Source organism: Balaenoptera ricei, chromosome 18, assembly GCF_028023285.1.
Source record: "Balaenoptera ricei isolate mBalRic1 chromosome 18, mBalRic1.hap2, whole genome shotgun sequence".
In the NCBI taxonomy this organism is placed as follows: domain Eukaryota; kingdom Metazoa; phylum Chordata; class Mammalia; order Artiodactyla; family Balaenopteridae; genus Balaenoptera; species Balaenoptera ricei.
In genome coordinates this window covers 50,829,800-50,849,968 of record NC_082656.1, presented here as the reverse complement: position 1 = coordinate 50,849,968, position 20,169 = coordinate 50,829,800, and the positions used below count along the sequence as shown (strand labels likewise).

The following is a 20,169-nucleotide window of genomic DNA, read 5'->3' as shown; positions in this document are numbered from 1 at the left end:
TTTCACCCATGAAAAAATGAGGTTCTGGCTAGGGAATGAATGTGTGGTATTCTTGAGCTAGCTGTTACTTGAATGACAGGGAAGAATGAGGGGTCCAATAATGAGAGAGGCTGAATAAACTTAGGATGCCAAATTATGTAACCGCAATTTCACTTTATTTTCTCATCAGGGATTTTCCCACTTATTGAAAATATATAATAGTGATACTGATTCTTTTCCTTCACTCTAAACTTTAAACTTTCACTCTAACTTCTGCTCTAAACTTTATTTATTTATTTATTTTTACATCTTTATTGGAGTATAATTGCTAGCAGCAGGACAGGAATAAAGATGCTCTAAACTTTAGATTTAGAAGCTTTAGATTTATCAAACTACTACAAAGATAATACACAGTTCCCGTATACCCCACCCCCAGTTTCCTCTATTCCATACTTTATTCGGATTGCCTCAGTTTTCCCCTAACGTCCTTTCTCTGTTCCAGAATCCCATTTCGTTTACTTTACATTTGGTCATGTCTCCTTAGGCTTCTCTTGGCTGTGACAGCTTCTCACATTTTTCTTGTTTTTCATGACCTGGAGTTTTTACTGGTTGGATATTTTGTATAATATGTCCCTCAATTGGGATGTCCAATGTCTTTCTCACGATTCGACTGGGCTTATGTGTTTTTAGGAGGAAGACCACAGAGGCAAAGTTCCATTTTCATAACATCAAACCAAGAGTATATACTATGAACATGACTTATGCTGTTGACCAGGACCTTGATCACCTGCTGAGGGTGTCCGGCAGGCTTCTCTAAGTGTAAAGGGATCCTCCCTCCCCTCCTGGCCATATTGTACTCTTGGGAATAAAGTCACTTTGTGCAACCTGCACTTAAAGCTAGCGGGGACTTATGTTCTACCTCTGAGGTTGCAGGATCTACAAAAACTGGAATTCTTCTGCAGATCTCTTTCCTATTTTTTCAATCATTTGTATTAGCATGGACTCACGGGTATTTTATACTTTGGGTTATAATCCAATCCTATTTTATATTGTTGCTCTGACATTCCAGCGTCACTGTAGGAATTTGTTTTTAACATTTATTTAGGCTGTGCCGGGTCTTAGTTGCAGCATGTGGGATCTTTTAGTTGTGGCACACGGACTCTCTAGTTGCGGCACTGGGGATCTCGTTCTCTGACCAGGGATCAAACCCAGGCCCCCTGCATTGGGAGCGCAGAGCCTTACCCACTGGACCACCAGAGAAGTCCTGGAATTTTTTTTTAATTGCTTACTTTCCAACGCTGTTAAGATACTCCAGGTATCCCTGGTATGCTTCCTACCCTAGTCCCAGAAATCAGCCATTTCTCCGAGCAACTCTTGGCTCTTTTTATTGGACATGAGATTAGAAACCAAGGTGTACTGTTGTTAGTGGTTAAAATCATCTCAGTGTTTTCTTGGCCATGCCGCTCGGTTTGCGGGATCTCAGTTTCCCAACCAGGGATCGAACCCAGGCCCCAACCTGGGCCCCTGCAGCGGAAGGGCGGAGTCCTAACCACTGGACCACCTGGAAATTCCCTCTTTTTCTCTTTTAAAAAGGAAAAAAAAGTTAAAACCCCAATTCTTGTTTTGTTTACCTCTGACAAAACGAGGATATATACAAATGAGCTCCACAGTGTCTTCAACTAATGATCTTGAAAAGGTGAAGTCAATCTATGTGTCTGTGTAAAGACATAAGCATTCATGAAGTATGCCTCCCTTTATACCTCCGATATTGTAAAAACAAATTCTTCTCTTTTGTCTTAAACAAAAGTAGATACTGGTTCAAAGTGGGAATTGTTTTTTTATTAACTGCCCACATAAAATAGACCCTTTTATATAGTTATGAGAAAGGAATTTGTTCATTGTTTTTGCTATGGTAGGGGAAAAAGGAAGGCACAACATGAATCTTTTAGGCACTTTTTATTTTCCAAAAAAATTTGTCATTTATATATATAAACATCTCATTCTCTCAAAAAATTCTACAACTATACAGCTGTTTGCTCCATTATTTGCATAGGAAATGACCACAATACAAAAATAAGAGGGAAAAAGAAGCAAAACAGCAACCAACTTATGCTTTTCTTGTAGGTATGTTTCCACGTATAAACATTTTGAAGCCTCTTACAAAATATTTACACCGTTTGTCATCTATTTACACGTTTTTAAGAGCAACTTTTCTAACAAACAAAACTATAATTTATCAAGTTATGAAAATTTTCTAAAAAATTTACTATATTACCACAAAATAAATAAAGATAAACAATATTTTAAAAACAAAATTAAATTTTCATTTCAATTAAGACCGCTTTTGGCATTTTGCTTATTCATTCTGCCCTTTGGTTGACAGCATTGGTGTCACATTACTATTTTATATTGCATATGTGTAGCACTTACTTCCTTAAAGTTTTCAACATGTCATTTATAATTAAAGGCAGACACTGAGTCAGTATTAACAATATAGATTAACTAAACTGCACTGTAATTTAGGTAAAATTACTGTGTCTCACTGTATATTACATGCAAAGTCCACATAAACTGGCATTTAACCAACTGTACTGCACGAGCAAACATCTCAATATATGAAACCTGCATCATAAATTCCATGTTTCCATATATGAAAACTACATCATAAACTCAACGTGGCCATGTGAAAACTACATAAGTCCATCTTTTTAAAAAATGATACTGTTCAGCTTATTGTAAGAGGGTTAATTTTTGAATATCGTTAACTATCTTTTAGCTCTTGAGTTCAGAATTCATACAAAATGTCGCTCATATTTAAAATAAACAATCTGATTTTAATCAGTGCATGAAATCTGCTTTTGAAGTTCATTTGAATGATTATTATTTCTTCCCCCTAGAGAAATGAATTTGGTAAGGTTTTAAAAGGTATCTTACCACAGGTTCTAACTGTCAATGTATTCATGGTTATTTTCAAAAGAATTATTTATGATTTTTTTCCCCAAAAGAATCTTAGAAAACGTGTAATAAACCTATAAAGCTGATTTGCATATTTACAAAATTTCGAATAGCAAATATAGGCAACTCATATTTAAAAAAAAAAAAACAAAAAAACCCCACATTTGTTCAATGGCTATTTGGAATTGCCAGGTATACTGCGCACCTCTAGAGAATTACCTAGTATTGAAACTCCTCTGATGTCAAGTAACATCTTGACACACAATCCGGCCGACTTCCTGTGCCTGCCAACTGACTTGTTTACTCAACACTGTCACATTAAACGGTGGTGCTTTGGGAAGAACACTGCAAACACACCCTGCACCCCCAATCCGCACTGAGATGAGGCTGCCTGTCTGAGATGATTGGCATCTGCCTGGGTGAAGCCAGGTTACAGCAAGCATTCCAGATTCTGAAAAGGACCAAACACTTTGGTATTAATACAATGTATTCCCTGTTTTCTCAAATATACAAAATATACATTTCCAGTCTTTTGTTTTCGTTTTCATTTTTCTCTATACAGTTAAGTCTGCAGTTTAGAGTTTTGCCAAGCGGGCAGAGGAGCGGCGGCAGGCGACACGTGGGGGGCGGCGGCGGCGGCAGCTCAGTTCTGGTGCCTCTTCATGTGCAGGGCCAGGTGGTCCGAGCGGGAGAAGCTGCGGTTGCACACGCCGCACTGGAAGGGCTTGGCCCCCGTGTGCTTGCGGTAGTGCCGGGTCAGCTCGTCCGAGCGCGCGAACCTCCAGTCGCAGCCTTCCCAGGTGCACTTGTACGGCTTCTCACCTGCGCCAAGGGACCAAGAGGAGGAGGTGAAGGGGTAGCTCGCAACACGGACACAGGCAGCGCTGCCTGCTAAGGCATTTCTCTCACACTCATGCTCCGAGGGGGGGAAGTGTGTGAATTCCCTGACGAACTAAAAACCCCTCGCGTCATCGAGCGCAGAGTCACTGTTTTGCAGAAGAGCACTTAATTATAGAGAGAAAAAGTATTCTGTTCACCAATACTAGAAACTTAATGGACCACAACTGAGATCCCTTACTTCAACGAAGTGGTCCTAAAAGTTTCTGAATTAGCCACACTGAAACTTCCAGCACGTAAGCCAGTTTGCTTGAACACATGGCTTTCCAAAATGGACGACTGGGCACTGGCTCTTTGAAATTCACTCCAGTACACGTACATACACACCTTCCCGTTTTTCAGACTGAAGCAAAGCAAAGCTAGAAAGAGATGAAAGTTGAATGGTGCTAAAGCTTTATGTATTTGCTATTTAATAATTCCTCAACCAGATCAGAAAGTCTGGTACCGATAACTTCACTTTGGTGAAGGCTCATGAAACAGCCATAATAATTGGAACATTTGCTGATAAATGCATTTAATTTTCCTTTGCAATGCATTGCGCCAAAAAGCAAAATTCATTCCATCAACGACGTGCCAAATGCATATTATATGCCAGGCACCGTCCTGAATGCTTAGGATAAAACAAAAATGCCTGACCTCATGGAGCTTGTATGCGTAACATAGAAAAGCCTCTAATTCAATCTTCCTGTTCTTTCACAGCTCTCTTCACTTAAATAGTGAATTGATATCTGAGCCGCTGCCCTACCCCCTGCAATCTGTACTATTCTTAATGTTGTCTAAAGTTTGCTGGTTGCTAATCTTTCAAAACTACTCAATATTGGCAGCCCAAAAGGATTCTGCCTACAGTGGCACCCAACTCCCGGATGGTCTGTCAAAGGCCTTTGCTACCCCTCACTCCAGACCAGCTTCTGACTTCATGCAATTGCCCTGCATCATTGCATATTTTTGATATACAAATAAAATTAAGGTCACCTTTGGAAAAAAAACTACTTGCTATTTATAAGGCAGTCGTAACTCCCAGTTTTAGAATTAATTAATCCTATTTAATTAAGATCATGTATTCCTCTAAATAAATCCCTAAACCTAAGAACTTCTCACTGGGCATTCACTAGTAGTTCCTATATTTTTGCTTTATTTTGTTATAATTTTCCATGAGTTTGTTTAAGATGAGAGTTTGTGAAGTCAATTTGCATATTAAAGTACTGCTGGCTTACTGCTGAGTTTTATAGGGATAGCATTTTAAAACTCTGAATAGCCAAACTCCTAAATTCCTTAAAAACGTTTTCTTCTGCAAGGGAAGAGGTGCTTTGAACACTGGTTACTTAGTACCGCAATGAAATCCAACTACCTTTCTGCCTGATTTAGCAGGATCATATTCAGGAAGTTGTAAGATTACTCAACTGAGTCCAAATTTTAAAAGACATTGTTCACATCAACTGAGATTTCCACAGCTCGTGGTTAATGTATTTTTGCTGTCCTGATAACCACTCTTGACTCCTAAACAAAATCCCATTTAAGGACAAAGATGGAAGGGCCAGAGCAGCCCTTTGAATTTTGTACCAGTTACTTCCCAGGAGATTTCTCTTTCAACTCCTGTGGTGTGCACCCCTTGGCCACCCTTCCCCTCTCCTCTCCTCTGCCTCTGAGCCAAGACACAAATATTTTTTGTGTTTTTAAGTCCCTTTTAGGTTCCTACTGCTCCATTTTAAAAAATGCACACCTCAATACCTGAAGTGGTTTTTTTCCCCCTCAGAGTAAATTCAAAGAATTTAAGCTAATATACTTAAACCTTTTGAGTAACAAGAAATAAACCACTTTTCTTTCACTTATATTCACGTGCAATCTGTTTAATATATAGAAACGTCTTAATGCCAGTTGTAAATGTAGCTATCACTCTTGTTGATGTAAATCAAACAGAAAAAATTAACCTTTTGCACACAAGTGTTTGTTTTTGTTCCTCGTGAAAAATAAATCACAAAAACAAACATGTTGGTTAAATACTTTACTGTCATTTAATGGGAAGAGAAAGCTATTTCTGATGTCTGAGGCAAGGAAAAAAATTCCTAAAGTGCCCCAATTTTAAAAGAAGTCATTCTAGTTTTTTGAATTGAATAATTAAATGGCAAGAGAACTGAATTTTCAAAGTTTATTTAAGAAACAAGGGACACTAGACTCTTTTTGTTCACTATTTTTACTGGCTAGGAAGCAATAAACTGCATCAGTATTTTTAAGAGTTTACTTTACTGATTGGTTGAAAAACGGTAGCCATGAAAATTCCTAAAACATTTGGGGTTTTGCTCTCAATTTATATGTATCTATAGATTATTCAGCCAAGAATACTACCACTGTCTGGACGTTAGTTATGGGGCCAGGGCTTTACCATAAAAGCAAGGACAACTATTCCCCACTTGAGGCAGTTTCTACGGGATTTGTTCAAGTGTCAACACGGCTCAAGTAAAACATTGTAGAGGAAACTGGTACCCAATTTCTGGCCAAATAGCAGATGCAGGCCTTTCTTCCTCAGCCAGAAACACTATGCATAGTACTTCTGGGAAACCAAACTAACTTCCTTTAAGTTATTTCAACAAGATAGAGCTTTCAAAAGTTTAATTGGATTTTTACAGAATCTCTTTCCAATACCACCAATTTAAAATATTTAGTTAAGCTCTTTCAACATCAACTGTATTTTTAAGTTCTCATGCTGTTAATGTGAAACTTTCCAAAGGCAAAAAGAAAAAAAAAAGTGACAAATCTGTACAGCATGTAAAACAAGCTTCAATTATCTCAAATAAAGTATGTACTTTCTCATTCTCTTTTAAAATTACTAGGACTATTTTACTAGAAATCCCTGATCTTTTAAAAAATTAAGTTAAACATACATATGGGTCCATACTGATGAAGTCAATTAATGTTAAGCAAAAACATTACCAGTAGAAGGAGGGAGCAGGCAGAAACAGACACTGAGCGCATACTCCCAACTCAGGTACTTGTATTTCATTTACAAGCACAACACCTCCAGGAGTCAGAAGCAAAATGATGAGCTCCACGTTCAGAAGCCTGGCCTGCCACTTTTCCTCAATGTCCTGCTTACATCCTCCATTAGCAAACACCGATACACGCTCTATATATGAATGATTTAAGGAACACAAGGATACTGTTCACCTTTATTTAAAGATTCTGAAGCCACTTGTGAAGGTCAGTTAATGACTAGCTTAACGGACTGAGAGCAGGCCTGAAATCCCAGACTGTCTGAAGCACAGGACACACCCTGACTGAGCCATCCCTCGGTGGGGGGGAGACCTGCTTTTCAGGACCTGTGGAGTCCTGACAGCTGTTCTATGCTGGGACTGACAATCCCCAAATATCACCTAACGATGGCTCTCTTTTACCCCAGGCTAAAGGAACTTCAGTGGGTTAGCAGAACATGTCTGTGAAGTATTTGAAAAGTCTTTAGCGATGTTTTTTCTTCTGTTGAATAGATTAAGAAATGACTTTTGAATCTGCCACAATAGAATGGGAAAAGTTTCTCTGCTCTGCTGAACATATTCAAAAGACTCACACCAAGGCCTTTCCCTAGAATGTTCTACACAGATTCTTCTAACAAAAGAAAAATATCACAGATGGCAATATTTATCTTACAATAGTTATTTTAGGTAACTTTTTTGTTACAGCAAATTTGTGTACCTGGTTTCCTTCCTGATGGCTAAAAAATAAATCCAATCAATTATATTTGATAGAGGCCCCAAATCATCAAAATTAAAGTCAATGTTTAGTAAAGGAGAGTATAACCTGTACTGATGAGTGCAACCTGTACCAAGCGACTTGCAAAACACAACAAATAAGACTTGGTCTCTGGCCTCAAAGAGCTTAACATCCATATTCTATTCTGACTGTTAAAGTGGAATAAAATTATTTCAATAGTCAATACTTAAGCTTAATTCTTAGAACTTGAGTCCTTGATGCTCAAAATGAGCTCTTATTTCAGGAGGAAAATATTTTCATGCAATTCAAGAATAATTAGATCTTTTCCCACCATTAGTGACTTAAGGAATTTAGAGCTGAAACAGTATACATTCTAATAAAAGGATAAAAAAAAAAAGAAGCTTTAATCCCAAGATTAAAGAAACTCATAGGGAAATGTTGGGTATCTTAAAAAACAGATAAAGCAAGACGATTTGGGCTCATTAATTCATATTTGTATATATCTATGTCAGTAATTTTCCATTAAAAATCTTTTTATTAAAGGTCATTGCAGAACATCTCCTACACCTGGCAACAGAAGGGTAGGCAGTTCATTTCAAAGATCTGTATTACCAGTATTTGCAAAACGCACCTAATGTTTACTAGATATAGTATCCCTGTCAATAATGTACTCACTTTAAGGAGGCTAATTAAAAGGATATATTAAGAAATTCCCTTCTTTCTCCCTGTGTGTTTATCTTTAAAATCGGACTCACCTGATTCCTTCTAGAAAACCTCTGAACAGTCTAAGAGAAATCATTCCACTTCTCTATATCCCCATCATCACTTCAATGTGATTTAAATGACTGATTTACACTGGCACAGATATTGCTGAATGAAGGCTTCAAATAGCTGTATTTTTGCCTCCTTAACTAGCCGTGAAAGTCCCTCAAAGGCAGAGACTGTCTTCTATTGCCTCACTTCTCCCCATGCACCTTTGGTTAATCACGTTCGGCCCAAGGCTGACGGACTTGGGAATTTTCATTCACAAAAAGGAGGGAAGGCGTAAGAGACAGGAAAGCATCTAGTGTGAGACCACCATACTGTGTCTTTTTTTCCACGACCCCACCTGCAGCAGGGCTTTGCCTGCTCCTGTTTTGCTGAGGGCCACTGAGTGTAATCTGACTAAAGGTACATTTAGGCGAGAGCCGTACTTTTAGCCTCTTCAGAAACACTTGTTCAGAATCAGTTGATTATCCATCCCGAAGTTGTCCAAGGATAAATCAACTATGTAAACGAGCTTTCTTTTCCAGAATTGGACTGGATTTGATGAAAACCAAGCAGTTGTGGAGCCCCTAGTGCTGGCCAAAGGCAGCCAGGGAACTGCCACACCTGAAGGGGACAGGGGTGGGCGTGATATCCTGGGTGACAGGATATCTCTACCCCAGCAGGACCAATCTCTAGGCACCTAAGCTCCTCTCTGCTACTTCTCCTAAGGGTTCTGGACAAAAACAACCTCTGTCATCGATAGTGTTAATGAAATACCAATTCATGAGTCTCCTGACAAAAAGACAACATTCAGATTCACCTTCTTGTAATAAGAGCCCAAACCGAATTTTTTTTTAAAAAAGCAAAGTCTTGGTGAAATACTTTACCTTCTCCTTTTTAACGAAAATAGAAAAATTCTATGTTTTCATTTTTCTAGCACTGAATGAGTACTAGATATCCTTTCCTTTGATTTGCACATAACGTGGTTACCTTGACCTGCAGATTCTTCCCAACTCTTAAAGGTTTATATTTATAAAGTAGTCAAAAGTATTTTCTTTCGCCCCGATGTTTTTAAATGAACGCTACCTATGGTGCACTTCTAAAACAGTAACTCACCCTTAATCAGAGTTGTTAAAGATCCTTGAATATAAATAATACAGGCTGACAGAATAGGAATGCTGCTACAGAGACACTTACTGAAGTAGGACATTACTTTGTTTCTAATCTTTCACCTGGAAAGATGTAGGTCATCAAGTCAGCAACTACTACATTCTATAAAACTAAAAACAGCTGCCAAAGTAAAAACCTTTGGTGATTAAACCATTACTTTTAAAAAAACTACATTCTCACTACCTTCACAGCTAACTGTTTCTGTCTCAACTTCAGCAATTCTATTTAATCCATCTATGAACCACCTTCTCCCACTAATTTATAAAAACAAAAGGAAGAAGAGATTCTCTTTGGATCTTCCACAAGATCAGTCAAAAACGTTTACTTAATCAAATTATACTTCTTAACCTTCCATAAGCTTTATCATCTCAAAACAATGTTTAATCAATTTCCTATGTAAATGTTTTTCGGATGAAAGAACAAGTCCCAGAAGCAAAGTTTAATCTTCCCAGTGAGTCATTAAAAAGAAATTGTTTCTAAGCTTTCACGCTCATAAATACCTTTCCAGGGGTCTGAACCAGAGAATCTCTTTAAGCCACTATTTTTTTTTTTTTTTACATTAACTTGAAATTGTCAATATAGAAAATAAATTTCAAAGCTGCCAACAAAAATAATTTAAGAATGTTTAACTAGTAACATATAACACAGGCTAAATGTGATACTTTTTCCTGCATAGTTTTCAAATACAGACTCAAAAAAATCACTGAGTACTAAATAATTTCATCCTGCAAAACTTCTTCACCTTTACCAATAACACAGGTTACACATTTAACCAATATTGATCTCTAGATCCAAACTGCATGATCTCCACTAAGGCCGTATATACAATCATATGCTGATTTCAGCTCTAAATCATTTTCTAAGGAAATGAAGTCCTTCCTATATTTTTCAAGTGTTTTACCACTTCCCACAGTTCCACAAAAGGAGTCAACTCATGCTCAGAACATTATGAATGTTTTCTATTTGTGGGGAAGTGCTACAAATCAAAATACCTTTATTATCAACATGGTCAGTATTTTAAAATAAAAATCCATATCTAATATATTTCATGGATAATAAGTGTAGAGCAAGGAACTAGACAGGAATTTATACCTAAGGATTTTTTAGTACCCAAACTGAAACTAAAATCAATGCTTAGCAATAAACCTCTAGCAGAGATTCTGTATTTTAGAGTATACATGGTAACATCTTAATATAAATGTCATTAGAAAAGAAAGTGTTCTACAGAGCAAGTAAGGCAGAACGAAGGAATTTAGTCCCTTTACAAGTAGGCTTGGGCTCAAAATCTTTCCAAGGCTTACTGTGAAATTCTTTCTTAAACAAGGAATCCCAAACACAGCTCACTGTGAGATTCTAACAGGACAGTGCTTCACCCACAGTCCATTTTGTGTTGTTATTTATGCTTCCATTTTCTCTTGTGGGGTGTTTCCAATGGTCCTTTTCTCGTCAACCCGGGGCAAGGCGTTCTGGGATCACTTAGTCCACACGTAGCAGCCCGTGCAGAGTCCGGGTCTAAGGGATACCGGAGCCCAGAGCGTGCGCTGCTCAGACTCTGCACAAATGCTCATTTTCTGCCCTGCTGCAGGCAGCTGACCAATGACCTTAAAATGTTACCATACCCTCTTTTCCCAACTGCTTTAGTATATACTCTAGGGTTAAGTGCACAGCCATACATGAGACTAAAACTACTCAGATTTCAAACATTTGTATTCAGAGTTCACTATTTACTTTTTCAGAACTCTTTCTTTGGAAAGTAAGTACTTTTTACTAATGTGTAAACACAATTTTCAAAGAAATTGCCACACTCAATGTAAAAGCAGCATTTTAACTTATGGTACTTCTTAGGCATACCAAGAAACCAGTATCAGATGATGAGAAATTTTTTCAGTTTCTTGCAAATTTTTCTTTGTTATATATAGTCTTAACTTTTTCCTATATTTTGGCCCCAAGCCTGTGCTCAGAAGTTTTTAAAATCTTCACTATGAAATTAAAGACAGTAAGATGTATGAGCAGAAACAACTATACTGCTGGTTGCAGTAGAATATTCTTTTTGATTTATGAATCAGTTTAACAGTCACCTTGATTTGTAAGGGCAGAATGGTATGTGAATCTCTTTTTGAAAAAGGTGCTTGGAAGCAGCTTTCAAATGATGGCAGTGGTAAAGCCCCTTGTACACGTCATGAGGCTTACACAAATTTCAGTAGAATGTTTGAATTTAAATGCTGTTAAAAGCGCAAATAATTTTATTAGGAAATATACACTTCTTGACACTGTCGCCTAGAAGCAGCCATAATTATTTCTAACCAGAGGCATGACACGTATATACACACACTACAAATAACACACAAACACCCCTACACACGTTTAAGGGTACCCCTATAGGCTTATAAGTATGGTACCACATGTATACAAAGACGTAGCATGTTTTTAAGTGAAATAGTTTTTTTCCTAGAATAGAGGAAACATCCGTTTCAGGTATTTTGTCTACCCATATAAAGATAGAACTTTTTATTATCTGCATATTCTTTCTGAATAAAGAAATCAAAGTGTATAAACTTAGAAAAACTTGAATGCTATGAGACTTCTGGTTCAAGAAACTGATTATTTTCTACTCTTTCATCCCAAATTTTTTTAAAAAGGTCTTGTTTTGGAAGGACTATTTCCTTATGTTCAATTTGTAAGTCAAGAAGCATTTGCTATCTAAAAATCCAGAATATGCAATTAAATAGAACTCAGGCATAGGCTGTTTTAATTGCTTAAATCATTTTTAAAACATAAGGTAACTTGACATTTTAAAGCAATCACAATTATATTCCAAAGAAATCCTAGGGTCCTTCACATTCTGCCTGCAAAATGGAAATCGTTTAAAAAGTTATTTTTTATTTTTGAAATCAAAAACAAGATCGACCTTCCCATATAAATTGTTTTTAAAGTCCCCTAACAGATTGTCAGGGGAGGTGGGCAGGGGGTGGGCGGGAGACAGAAAGGAAACAAAAATCTATCACATGAGAGCAGTTACTTAGAAGTACCTGGGCCTTTAAAGGAAGAAGAAGAAAAAAAAAGATTTTGCTGGCTTCAGAGACATTCATTAAAAAACAACAGGCAGGGTGGGGAGGACGCAATGAGAGAGCACAGGTAATTTTCAAAGGCATTGTCTAGAAACTAGAAATGAGGAGAAAACAACCTCAATGCTCTATGATTACCCAAGAACGGGTTTAGCCAGATGAACAAGTCTGCTACAAACCCTCCCCAAGGCATCTGAAAGGCTATCAAACAAAACTTTATTAAACTGGATTACAGGGTCTCACTCATCAGATGTCGATGGCCACACATTTATGATCTGGTGAAAAAGTCGATGCGTGGGACCCAAACTAGACCTACGTCTTCTTTTCAGTTGTTTTTTGTTTTTTTACGTACGAGCATTGTTAAGACAACCCACTATTAAATTTCTCTGCCAGCAGGTCAAGTTCCAGAATCCTAGGTATAAGCATTCAGAGCACTAAACCCTGACAGGGGTTGCAAGGCCATTTAGATATGCTCTGACTACATCCCTGCAATAAGCAGTTGATTACATCGCTATATAGTATCGCCCTCCTCTTTTATTAGGAGACTTTAACCTCAGGAGAAACGTGTTCCCTCCTTTCTATCTCCTGTTTCAAGGACTTTCAAAGGAAAAAAAAAAATCGTTCAAAAGTTTCGAAGTTATTTCCTCTTCTCCTTAATCAAAATTCAAGTAAAAACCCATTTTCAATGTTTCCTTAATATATAACACATAAGGGATAGTTTAGTATTTCTATAGGGAATGTTTTCATGGCCTTGTCATATGTATTCTGAAAACTTCAGATTGAGTTTATATGCCTAACGGCTGTTAACTATAAATATAACTTCTACTTTGGGCTGCTGAGGTAGGATCTTTCCTTTTACATAATCAATTTGTCTCTATCTAAAAACTTTGGGCCGAATTAACCCATTGGTTTCACTGATAAATACATGAGATGTCTTTTCTTTAAAAGCAATTTCTCAGAAAGTCCTGGAATCTACCACATTGACACCAACACTATTTAGATTTGAAGAAGTAGTGTTTATCACTGGGATATCCAGCAATACTTCCTAAGTGCACACAAAATGTCTGCAGCCATATTCCTCTTAGAGCTCTATCTCAGCACTGACCTTTGTTCAAAGGCTTTTACTTTTTAATGCAGCAGTTAAGAGATAACTGTTTCATTTATCAAAACTCAATTTCCATAGTAACATCTAGCCTGGGGAGATTCAAGTCCTCACACTAATCCAACAACCCATTCAAAGGAACTGTTGAATACTTTGGTTTCCATAGCAATGATGGAATAAAACATTTTGCTAGGTCATTGCTTTTATTAGCAAACTTATTCTCTGAACTTTAGATTAAAGCTGCATTTACTGAGAGAAAAAAAAAAACAAACACCATCACTTTGTATAAGTTCCTCCCTTTAGGGCTATCCTTTTAAGAAAATCACAGTAACCACCTATATATTTGCAAATACTTTGGGTACTTGGGAGGCTTTTACAGCTTGCCACCTGGTTTCGTCCTCAAATGAGTTCTGATGTAAAGTTTTAAAATGAAAAAGCATTTTAAAATGACTGTATAGATCTGACAAGATATGTATTCATAAAATTATAGGGGCTAAACATGTTAAACACAGATGAGATATAAGCTAGAATAAGGATAAAGTCTCTCCGATGTATAAAATACGGGCTGGGGTAGGATGTAGAGTAACTTTTAAACCACGACCCCAGTTTTGCCTGATTTTAATACCCTGCAATTTCGACCCTACCTTTCACCAAGCACGGAAAACATGCTAAACGCAGATATTCTAGGTTAAGGTGAAACTAAAGATAATGTATTCAGCAGTTATGCTTTACATGCTAAATAGAAAAGGTTTTAGTGTTTGATATAGTTTTATAGAAGCCAACTGATTTGCTGCGGAGGGAGAAAATGAGTTACATTTTTTCCTTCAAGATGGGAATAGCAGTGCCATTAAAGTTTTAAAATCCATTAGTAAACATCGTTGTTTATGTTTGCGAGCAATTAATTCTATGTGAGGTGACAGGGCAAGGCCTTAGTGAGGGAACGTCAGCCTTCCTGGAACCAAACTTTTTCACTGAACTGAATTTTGAGCCAAGCCAGTGCTGAAAAGGTAGGCCATTACAAAATAAAAGTTGACGGAAGAAAGAAGAGATCAAACCATGTTGGCTTTTAAAGGGTGAATACCACTTAATACTGTTTACACAACTCACAGAATTAACAAGAAAATTAACATACCAGTATGAGTCCTCAGATGAGCTTTTAAATGAGAAGATTTTGTATAAACTTTTGTGCAGCCTAAAATAAAGGAGAAGAACAGCGTGTCATTCTGGAGATCCTTTTGCAATCTTTACATTTGATGATTCAGTGTTTAAAATCTGGCTTTAAAGAAGAAATCTCTCACGCAAGGAGGTATTTGAAACTTCAATTTTAAGAGATGTCTTAAAGCATACTCCCCTACTACCTGATTAAAGGTATAACGTGATTTGCTTTATGTATCACTTTACCAGAAAGAGAGCAGGCAATCAAGCCAAGCTACAAATGGGAAATTTGTGTTTATACCAGTAGGTGCTTTATACTAGTAACACATACTTCAGTGATTTAAAAAATTTTAATGGCTCTAGAGCTGACATTGTTAAACCATTATCCAAGATGACTGCAATTTTCTGTACTCCCACATTTCTTGTTTTTTCATTTAGTATGTCATGCCATATCATGTATAATAAATTATACCCTGTATTAATCATAAACTAGCTTATGCCAGCAACTTGCAGATTTATTCATAACCGTCATCAATTTATATTTTGGGCCATGTATCTCATTCAAGAATGAGCATATGTTCACATGCTATCAGAACCAACCTTGAAATCTATTCTGTAGACAGTTCTGTCTTGTAGAAACCGACTCTTCATTCCCACCCCTTATTTTCCCCTACCTTACTTAAGTAATCCCTTTTAAGGGTACTTAATGTAGAATTAAGAACTCCAATTTAGATTGCTAAAGTAAACAAAGAAAACGTAGCAAGACTCTTAAGGTATATAATATTAAAGAGAAAAAAGTCCAAAGTAACCTTTTTTATCCAAATATTCCAGACTTTTTAACACATCACATAAACACTAGGTAACTAAACGGTTACAAACTTGGGTAAGGCACAGAGACTGTGATGCGACAAGAACAGAGTAGGTGAATTTTTTTTTATCGTCAAGCACTACTCTCCCGTGTAAAAAGGCACACACAAACACACACTAAATACACATATCGATGCTTCAACCAGGTGGGATCACATACCCGGATAATCGCAGTAGTGGATGCGTCGTTTCTCCAAATCGGGGTTACTCCTTCTATTGTATCTGACAGGCTGGATGTTTTGCGAAGCAACTGGCAGGGTGGCAGGTAAATTTGGATTATGAATTGCCAGTTTAGAAGCAATTGTAGCAGCATAGGATGGAGGTGGGGTTAAATTCTGGAGCATCTCTGCTTGTCTATCTGGACTTCCAGGCTCTGAGCTTGGTGGTGATGGGGGGAAGTAAGTGGCCTGCTGGGAAAGAAACTGACTTGGCATGGGGTATGTGCAAGGGGGCATGCTCTGGAATTGCTTCATGGCAGTCTGCGGGACGGCAGAGGTGTGAGTGTTAAGACCCGCCATGGCGGCCGACACTGAAACGTTAAGAGTGTCCATCACTGCTGTCTGGTTTGTAGAACTGGGCATATCTAGATCCGGTGTATTCAGGAGCTGGTACAGGTGGCCCTGCTGGGGAGGGACAGAAAGATGAAGGTCTGGTGTAGGAAGTTCTTGTTTGATGAAAATATTGTTCACCTCTGGAGCTGCGGTCTGGTGGGAGCTGAATATACTGGTGAACTCAGGGAGGGCCTGGGTCGGGGCCGGAGGAGGGGCTGTCGTTTCACTCTGGTGGCTGAAAATGGTAACAGGTTCTGTCTTGATGTGTGTTACGCAAGGTCTCTGGGATTTGTAGAGGCCAGTTCTCAGGTGAGTGATGTCGGGGAGGAAGACATTCATGTTGATACTGTAAGGTAACCCTTCACTGTCAGTGAAGAACTGGTCTACGACTGAGGCACTGTCTCGTCTATACTTTTTATGCTCTGGAATTATAGAAACTGGAGGAAGCTGAGGTGTCAGATACTTCTCCATTTCACATCTTGTCTAAAAAAGAAGAGATACAAACATGTATAATCCACCCAATTCATCATCTCAGGAAGGACAAACTGTGCTTACTAAAAATTCCCCCAACAATCCTTATGAAAAGTACTAAGGCAAACTCCTAAGTGTTGCTTATAAACATATCAGGTTTATTTGTCAATTGTGTAACAAAATGGTTCACCAAAAACTTACGAAACTGTGTTTACCAAGTATTTGGTAAAATAGCCCCCAATCAACCCCAGATAAAAAGTGAAAGAGACAAACCAAGAAGAAAAAGGAAGCAAACAGAAAACATATTCCTTTCTGATGCAATAATAAAGTATACTTTATCATCACTCACGTACAAGCAGGGTTCCCTGCCCCATTACATTTAAGTTTGCAACTGAAATACAGTATTGTAATATGGCCAGACTACCTTGATTCTGTTCATGTCATACAGGTAAATTCAGTGTTTAAAACAGAAAGAAAAAAAAAAACCCAGCAAACCTCAACCATAATATTGCAAAGTTTCTCTCTCTCTCTTTTTTTTTTTTTTTTTTTTTTTTGCTTGGGTAGATATTGCTAAAATATTTAATATAAAACATATTCCTTGGCTATTTCAGTGCCTTTTCCATTTTATAGTCCAGTGGAAACTGAAATACAATGTCTTGAGCAAAACATAGTATCCACTGAAAGAACAAACCAACTTCACCCTTCACCATTTGATCTAAATGTTGATTTTAATCGGCAGATTCTGTAATTGGTTAATATGATAATGAAATGTTCCTATTCATATCCCTATCTAAAACAGATCTTTAATTACCTAGGGGAAAAAACCATTCCCTTGGTGGAGTGGTGCTAAGGGGCCCGTGGGTGGGGAGAGGCTGCCTGTCGCCAGCGCAGTCAGTCATCAGCCAAAGATTTATCGTGTGCTCCTCAGTGGGCCAATGCTACATTCCCCCTCACTCTGTAAAAAGCTCAGTCATCCTTATTCTCTTGTGTCTTCTAAGCAGCAAACTGACAAATAACCAAATCATTTTAAAATGGTCATTTTTTTTTTTTTTTTTTTTTTTTTAGGACACAACCCAGCTTGTAACTGGTCTCCTCCGTCTTTTACAGCTGTCGTCTTTCCTGGTATAACATAAACTTCTACAATTTTTTACACTGAAAGGAAATTTCAACAGAAAAAAGACACAAACACACACAAAACACCCCAAACTAGATGCTCATAGAACGATCAACCGCGGCATCCTAACCAGTGAATAATACAGTCATTTTTTGCTACTACTTAATTTCAAGTGTTTCAAATCAGACCCCGAATCATTCGGTGTGGATATAGACCGTGTTTCCCGCATAGACACGATTTAAAAATAAAAATTAACGCTCTGGTCTTGTGAGTCATTTCTCTGACAAATGCCACTGCCCTTTCACAGCAGCGCGACACTCGCAGACCCCCCGGAGCAGGAGCTGGGTAGCAAATACACCGTGTACCAAGGGGCTATTAAATGAGGCGTCTTGAAATAAACCGAACTAAACCCTTTCGTGCACTTCGCTCCCATGGTGGTTAGTGGTTTCTGATTTTAGCTCTTCCAGCTGTTTGCATGTGGGTATGTTTCCAATTTTTTTTTTTTTTTTTTCCTTGGGACAGGCTAAAAGTCCCGGGAAGTTTTTTCTGGGCTATATGACTCCCTGCGTGGGCGAAAGAAACAGGCGGTTGCTCTAATTCGGCTGCCGGGCAAGTGTAAAAGCCAACTGCCAGCTTTCATCGAGGCTCCAGGAGGAAATTTACGCGCACATGAAGAAACCAACACCCCCCGGTCTTTCTTTGTCTTTCTTTTTAAGGAAAAATAAGCGCTCCAACACCACCTTAGCTTTTCCAACTCCCGCTTCCCAAAGGCAGCCCTACGATAGCGTCTAAAGCAGGCTGCACCAAGGGATATGAAACTAGCACCCCGAGAGGCCTGCCTCCAGCACCCCGATTTGCGTTTCCACTGAACCCGGGACGGCGTGGGACGAGGGTGGGGGGGGGGGAGTCCAAGGCCGGGGCAGCGGCAGGAGGCGGGATTAAGAGAACACGCGGAATCGAAGCGAAGTAGAGCGTGAGGTACGAGGTTTCATCCCCCGAGTGGAAGAAAAACAACTAAGGTGCACGTGAGCACCAGTTCCCTCCTTAATCTTTCCCGGACAGAGCTGCCAGGGCAGATTCCCCTTGGACTCTCCCCTTCAGGTCCCCCCACCTTCTCCCGGCGAAAAGCGAGTGCCCGGCCAGGAGGGCAGGGCGGGGCTGCCCCCCCAGACCCGGGCCACGGTGAGCCCCGACGCGCGCCCCAGCCTGGAGCGGCCCCTGTCGCCCGCGCGTCGCAGCGGCGGGACACGCCCGAGTCCCGGGAGGGAGGCGGAGGGAGGGGAGCAGCTCTTCCTACCTGGACCAGCTCCTCGGCTGGCAGTCTCGGGCCGGCGGCGGGCGGCGGCGCCGGCTGCGGCGGCGCGGGCTGCGCCTGCGGGTGGTGATGCGAATGCTTCAGCTCGTCGCCGGGGAAGAGCGCCGCGTCGCGGGCCGGGTTCGCGGCGCCCAGCACGGGCTTGAGCTGAGCGAACACGGGCTCGTCCTGCGGGGCCGGCGGCTGGGGCATGGGTCCCAGGCGGGCGCTCATGGTCAGCACCCGCGTAGCCATGGGAACTCGGGGGTCGACTCCGGGCGCGGGGTGCGGGTTGAGCGAGCTTCCCACGTCGCCCACGCTGGCTCGGGCCGGCGAGCTCGGCGCGGGGCGGCGGGCGGAGGAGGGGAGGCTCCGGGCGGACCCCTCAGCTCACAGCAGGCGCGGTTTTTGAAGGCGCGCACGAAAACCCAAACTCTTCCGCTCCGCCTCGCGTGAACGCCGATGTCCTCCGGGCGACCACTTTCTCCCGCCCCGCCTCACCACGCTCCCTCGCTCCCCCGGAGCCCGCTCCCGCCACTGCCGGTGCCCCGAGCGAGCTGCTAACGTGCGTACCTGCCCCGCGACTACTGACACTTGACGCCCGCCTCTATTTTACCCAACTCTGGGGGGGCGGGGCCCGCCGGCAAGACTGGCAGCGCTCCGGCGAATCCCGAGGCCCCGAGGCCGGCCGGGCCGGAGCGACTAGCCTATGAGAAAGGAGAAGCTTGCCCAGAGCTCCGCCTCCGCCGGGCGGACCGCACCCCTCTCGGGCCACGAGCTTCGCGCGCAGGGCGGCCGCGCAGTTTGTACACAACTTCTCTGACAGATTGGGCTGGCGGAGCTGGGGGCGGAGGAAGGAAAGAAGCGGGTGGAATCTGGGGAAGAGAGGGAATTCGGGTGGAGACGTGGAGGGAGATCTCTACGGACTGTTCTCTGCCAGGATTAGAGAGAAAAAAGAGTTTTGCAGGTCTTAGGTGTTGTGCAAGGACCTGAAACTCACAAGCTGAAACCTAGAAGGCAGCTAGGTGCGGGCGCTAGGGTTTTGGAGAGTTTTGTTTAATGAGCGTGTATTTTTAAATATACAAAATGTACTTTCTTTA

General features: G+C 40.3%; 1 protein-coding gene across 1 annotated transcript; it reads right to left on the bottom strand.

The window, feature by feature from the left end:
* Positions 1-1,920: 1,920 nt before the first annotated feature.
* Positions 1,921-19,642, bottom strand: KLF5 (KLF transcription factor 5). The gene is made up of 4 exons (XM_059903096.1): positions 19,073-19,642; positions 15,800-16,673; positions 14,750-14,809; positions 1,921-3,756 (listed from the first exon to the last, which is right to left on the bottom strand). Exons 1-4 carry the CDS (start codon positions 19,322-19,324, stop codon positions 3,578-3,580), a joined length of 1,365 nt encoding a protein of 454 aa, XP_059759079.1. The 5' UTR covers positions 19,325-19,642; the 3' UTR covers positions 1,921-3,577.
* Between the last annotated feature and the right edge of the window lie 527 nt (positions 19,643-20,169).